The following is a 6101-nucleotide window of genomic DNA, read 5'->3' as shown; positions in this document are numbered from 1 at the left end:
TGAAACTTGGAATTCAAATGAGAATATACAATGTGTTCAGCAAAGGCCTAATAAAACAGTCTCATGAAATCAAACACATAAAGATTTTACCTCTAAACAATGGACCAGAGCATCCGAGGAAATTTAACTAGCCAGACCTCCCAAGTTTGCATTTAAAAAAATGACCCTGAAAATATTTTAGAATTTTTTTAATTTAGAAAAGCTGATGTGGCACACTTAGGATTCATTAAACATGTAAAACGAGTTAAACTGAAAAGATTTAACATATGTGGGTAACATTATAATTAACGGAAGTTTGTTTAAATTTAAAAAATTAAAAATGACCCCCACCCTTCAAAATCGCTTAATCGAGCCAAATACCCAAAAAACGACCGACGAACATCTTTGATTTCTTATTGATTTCCAGCGACGAAAGTGCCTTATTTTCGAAAAATATTTGATCCTAAAGCTTCCTTACACAAAATAATAGCTGATATTCACAAAAATGAGGAAAACTCAACCCCACTCGAAATCTTAGTCAAAGGTTGTCGAAGAAGATGCTCTAGTGGATCATCTAATGAGTCAAGGTGGTCCAGAGGCTGAGGAGACAACGACGGCACAAGAACAGAGAGAACAATCAGAAAATGGTTCTGAAGAGGAGGACGCCGGTGAATAAATGATACGTTTCTTACTTGTTGTTTTGAATTTGAAGAGAAATTTAATTGATTTATACAAATTTGGAGGATATGTAGTTGGTTTTATTGTTATGGTTGTTGTTGCGTTTTGTCGAGCAATTGGCAAGCATGAGGGAGTGGCTTTGTTTGAATTCCAAAGGATGGGGGAAGGCAAGGGAGGCTGTAGGGAGGTTGGAGGGATGGAGATGGTAGGAGGTGGCGGAATAGAGGGGCTGGAGGGCTGTCTTGCATATTGCAGGGCAACCTTCTAGCCCCCCTATTCTGCCACTTCCTGCCATCCTCGGCCTTCCAACCTCATGGAACCTACCACAACAGCCTCTGTAGAGCTTGCATTGGCTTCCCTGATCCTCTCAAGGCCAAAAACACCCACTCCCCAATGCCCTCGAAGCCCATATCCCCGTAAGGGTGATAGTTAGGTCGAGTTGGCAAGTTTTACGAGAATAATTGAGATTTTACAGGAACAAAAGAAGGGTATGGACCGATTCAAAGATAGTTGTTTCAGTCATTTTGGGAACATCGGAGGAAATTGGTAAAATGCATTCTGGGGGCAGGGAGTGCATTATATATTGCTGCACTCAGTTAAAAGCCAACAAAAAAATGAAATATGGTTCGTGGTGGATGGGAAGCCACTGCGTTTTGGGATGATGGAATATGTCTGATGACAAGCTTAAGATGTGGGGAATTTCCAGATGCAGAAGAGCAAGAGAGAATAAAGAAGAGTAGGGCAGTCGATAACTTGGCTAAAAAGGTTTTTGGGGGGAAGACGTCTATTACAGGACGCGATTTAGATGAGAGGTTAAGAGAATGTGGATATACCTCTTCAGAGAGGTTCAAGATGTACCTGATATAGTTCATGCATTCGATCCTAATGGCTTCTAACTCAACAAAAGCTGTTAATACGGATTGGGTGAAGTTTGCAAGCAACATGGACTTCTTTAATGCTTATCCGTGCGGACGAGTATCATTTCAGCTAACCATGGACTCCCTGCAAGGAAAAGACATGGCGTTAAACCATTGCCAATCTGTCGAGAAAAATAGACCGAGCACGTACAATTTGTTTAGCTTCCTATGGGCAATGCATAAATATTAATAGCTTTTTGTTATATTTTTTGTATTATATGTGTTTTAATTATGATATAAACTATTTTTTTACAATGTAGGCTTTGATGTATGAGGTCATCCCTGTCCTGGATAAGGCGGGGGGAAGGATGAAGACTTCGAATGAACGACTACAATTTCCTAGGATGTTGCGGTGGCACATCGAGAAGTGTACCCATTGGGATTACCACAAAATAAACATGGAAATTCAAGCGGCTTGGGTAAGATTAAATGATTAATCTTTTGAATATGCACTTGCTTTTAAATGTGGCTTAAATTTGATTGATTTTTTTCTTATTGCAGGGAGTCATCCCTCCCTTCTTCACCGCTTCTAGGGGTGAAGCCGGAAATGAGTATGTTACATCGTTCAAAGCACTAGAGGATGCAACAGATGAAGGGATAAATCGCCTAATGCAGGAAATGGTGAGTGATGATGGCAAATGGAGGCTTGGAATTTGTAGAGGAGGTGATGGGGATTCTCTAAGTGATGTCGAAAGTGATTTTGAACGCTAGGATCGGCCGAAAAATGGCAAAAACCCGCCGGATCTGACGTTGCTAATGTGCATCATTCTTCTTCTTTGGTAGCCATTGTTTGGTGACCATTATGTCCTCATTAATTATGGGCTTTGGACCATTTTACTCTTCTGACAAAAAAATTTACTAATAAAATTATGTTTTGGGTGCTGAAATGGTATTTAAAATGTGGGTGGGTATGAATTTGTCAATGGGCTATTTTTTGGGTGGGAACATGTTGTTAACTCAATAAATAAACAGCTATCACTTAAAGGAGTAAGGATTCCGAAAACTAGAGTTAAGAGTTGTCCTGGAAGGAAAAAGAATAATCACTCTAAGTTGGGCGTCTGAACTCTGATGAGAAGTACCAAGGTTAGGAGCTGAATAGTTTTGATTTTGGAGATGAAACAATCTAGAGAGTAATACGAAATCAAACAAGTAAGCAATTACAAATAACAATCTAGTAAAGAGAAAGAAAACACGTGCAATTTACCTTAGTTTACCCAACAAACAGGTTACGTTCAACTGAGTTAATATTATTGAAATATCATCTCATATTTTCATTAAAATAAATGTATTTGTCTATAATTTGTTATCGCACTCATACAAAAGAAAAATAAGTTTATATACTAAATTTAATAAAAAAAATGTAATATTACAATAATCTTTTTTTCTGATCTAAACTTAATTAAGAATTTAATTAACCTCAAATATAGATGTCTTACCTCATATTGTTGAAATGGTCGACAACCAGCAGGGAAAGGGTAGTGAAAAGGTGTTCAATTTTTGGCTCCTTTTTTTTTTTTGTTGGCAGGTTGGATATTATATTTATGAGTTGTTGCATTCTCAAAAAAGGGCGGGCTGCTATAACATGATTTCCACGAATACTGAATTCTTTGGGAATTTCAAATATTTGCTAGTTGAGATAGGAAAATGATAGACTTATCGACTGATGTGTATCGATTTTGTGCACTGAATGACGTGGTAAAATCCTGGCCGTTGATTAATATTAACTGATAATAAATAAACGGTCAGGATTGTGCCACATCATTCGGTGCACAAAATCGGTACACACCAGTCGGTAACTGTAGCATTACTCGTTGAGATATTATACTGCGCATTGAATGTGGTGATTGAATTTACATTAAAAAAGGACATGATTATCAAGCTAAAGTTTTCATGTGCTTCATATATATTTCATATTAATTAAAATTACCCAAATATTATTTTTCATGATATATTTATATATTATTTTTCTTTTTGTGGTACCATAAAAAAATAAAAATGAATAAGTTATTTATAGCGTGATTGTACAAAAAATACCTATTTAATGACATAACAGATGACTACAAATCTTAAATGAAATCAACATATCAATTTATATCATCAAAATGTTATATTATGTAACTAATAAAAAGTTGTAACTTCAGTTTTAATTTAACACAACTTGTGACTTGTTATTTCAATTAATAATCCAACGGTGTAAGTAGTTGTGTTTGTATTACAAATAAGAGTAAGCGACTTTTTCCCACCCAAGGTTTGCTTTAATGACACTTTTCTATTTAAAAAGTTTTAAAATTCTACTTTCTCATCCAAAATTAATATTCCGTTACTATCCAAAATCGATTCTGGTAGCGAAAATTCTCTCTGTTGCCAACATTTGAACCTCTGGTATTCTCTCTGCAAAACCACTCTCACTCTAACCCTGGTTTTTTGCTGATTATTCGACTATCGCAAAGCTAAGGTTTTTTATTTTTAGTTGATTTCTTTCCAATTTCGTTAACGAATATTCAATCAGTCACTACCATTTGATCCATCGGCCTCCACTTTACAAAATCCCTCTTACCTTATCTCCTAGTAACTTGCCGAACACTAGTTGAGAAAGTGAAGTGTATTTTGGATATTAACGCAATATAAACTTTTAGTGGAAAACTATATTTTGAAATTTTTTGGGTGGAAAAGTATCATTAAGACAACCTTGGGTGGGAAAAATCGTTTACTTCACAAATAAATACTCTTTTAATTATTCCTCTCAAGTAGTTCACGTACGAAAAGATTTATGTAAAATATTTAATTTTGTAAAATGTCAAATCTTAATAAACATATGTAAATTTGTAAAATGTCAACTCTAAATAAACATATGTAAATTTGTATTATTTGATATAATAAGATAATAGTTTTTACAAATGCAAATAAAATGATATATTAAAACATTATTTAATAATTAACACAATAATCACATTCTTAATTAACAACATTACAACATCATAATCATATTCTTAATCACAACTAATTAGAAATTTAGAATATTACAACATCGTAATCACATTCTTTTGTTCCGCAAAACGAAATAAACGCGCTCAAGTGAAACAATTTCCCCATCACCGTCGCTAACGCTAACTTACGCTGCCGGCTGCCCTGGTAGATTCCACACAATTTTCACCCTAAATCTGATATTTTTTCAGAGAATGTCAAAACATGTGCATCATAAGTTTATGGTTAGGTGAGATGGACCCAAACGGTAGGCCCACAAATCGGGAAACAAAGCCCCCATGCCGATCTCCTTCTTCTATATATCTAAATCCTAGTTTACGTGCATTTCCTTGATAATTTACAATAATAATGGCTGAGTCTTCAATGCAGCGCAGCAAACTTGAAGGCAAAGTAGCAATTATCACCGGAGGCGCAAGCGGCATTGGCGAAGCCACGGCACGTCTTTTCGCAGATCACGGTGCCCGCATGATCGTTATTGCCGATATCCAGGATGAACTAGGCCAACGAGTAGCCATTTCGATTGGAACTCACAGATGTAAGTATTTACACTGTGATGTTACCGATGAGGAACAAGTGAAAGCATTAGTTGATTCAACTGTTCAAAATTACGGTCAGCTAGATATTATGTTTAGCAATGCTGGGATTATTAGTGGCTCCGATCAGATCCTTCTCGATCTTAACTTTTCACAGTTTGACCGTTTGTTCGAGGTCAACGTACGTGGCATGGCAGCTTGTGTAAAGTACGCGGCACGTGCAATGGTAGAGGGACACGTGAAGGGGAGTATAGTGTGCACGGGGAGTGTGGCTGCGAGTCACGGAGGGAAAAGGCGGACTGATTATCATATGTCGAAGCATGCAGTACTTGGATTGGTTCGATCAGCGAGTGTGCAGCTGGGGGTGCATGGGATTAGGGTGAACTGCGTTTCACCGTGTGGGGTGGCTACTCCATTGACGTGTCAGTCGTATGGGAAGTCTATGGAGGAGGTTGATAAGCTGTATGAGCCACTCATGCCTTTGAAAGGAGAAGCGTTGAGAGCCAGACACGTGGCGGATGCTGTATTGTTTCTTGCGTGTAAAGACTCTGAGCTTGTCTCCGGGCATGACTTGGTTGTTGACGGGGGCTTTGTAAATCGGCAATGAATCGGCTAATTGCTCCTAATTTAAGTTGTTCTTAATATGTAATGTTATTTCCATGCACCAAGTGTTTGAAAAAGTATTTTATTTTAATCAAGTGTATCTTCTGCTTGTTTTTAGTCGCTAGGTTTAATCGGGAAGAAAATGATTATCTCATTTTATGAAAGAGAAAAAGTTATTAGTTTTTATATTTTCTTTTTCACTTTTGTTGTTAAGGATAATTTGGACTTTACATAAAAGATTTTATATCAATTAACGAAATTAAGTGATGGGTAAGGTTCCAATCTCCACAGGTCTGTAAGGCGGACCCATACCCTATATGTATTCGGTGGGTATGGGTCAACCCATGGGTACATACCCATTTTACTAAGTCTAAGTTTAAGTAGATTTAGTAAAACGGGCGGATGG

The 6101-nt window shown here is 36.9% G+C and overlaps 1 protein-coding gene across 1 annotated transcript; it reads left to right on the top strand.

The window, feature by feature from the left end:
* The first annotated feature begins 4766 nt into the window (after positions 1 to 4766).
* On the top strand, positions 4767 to 5760 carry LOC116134807 ((-)-isopiperitenol/(-)-carveol dehydrogenase, mitochondrial-like). The gene has a single exon (XM_031420452.1). It carries the CDS (start codon positions 4908 to 4910, stop codon positions 5697 to 5699), a length of 792 nt encoding a protein of 263 aa, XP_031276312.1. The 5' UTR covers positions 4767 to 4907; the 3' UTR covers positions 5700 to 5760.
* Positions 5761 to 6101: the final 341 nt, after the last annotated feature.

Source organism: Pistacia vera, unplaced genomic scaffold (genome assembly GCF_008641045.1).
Source record: "Pistacia vera cultivar Batoury unplaced genomic scaffold, PisVer_v2 Contig291, whole genome shotgun sequence".
NCBI lineage: Eukaryota > Viridiplantae > Streptophyta > Magnoliopsida > Sapindales > Anacardiaceae > Pistacia > Pistacia vera.
This window is presented reverse-complemented; position numbering and strand designations above follow the sequence as displayed.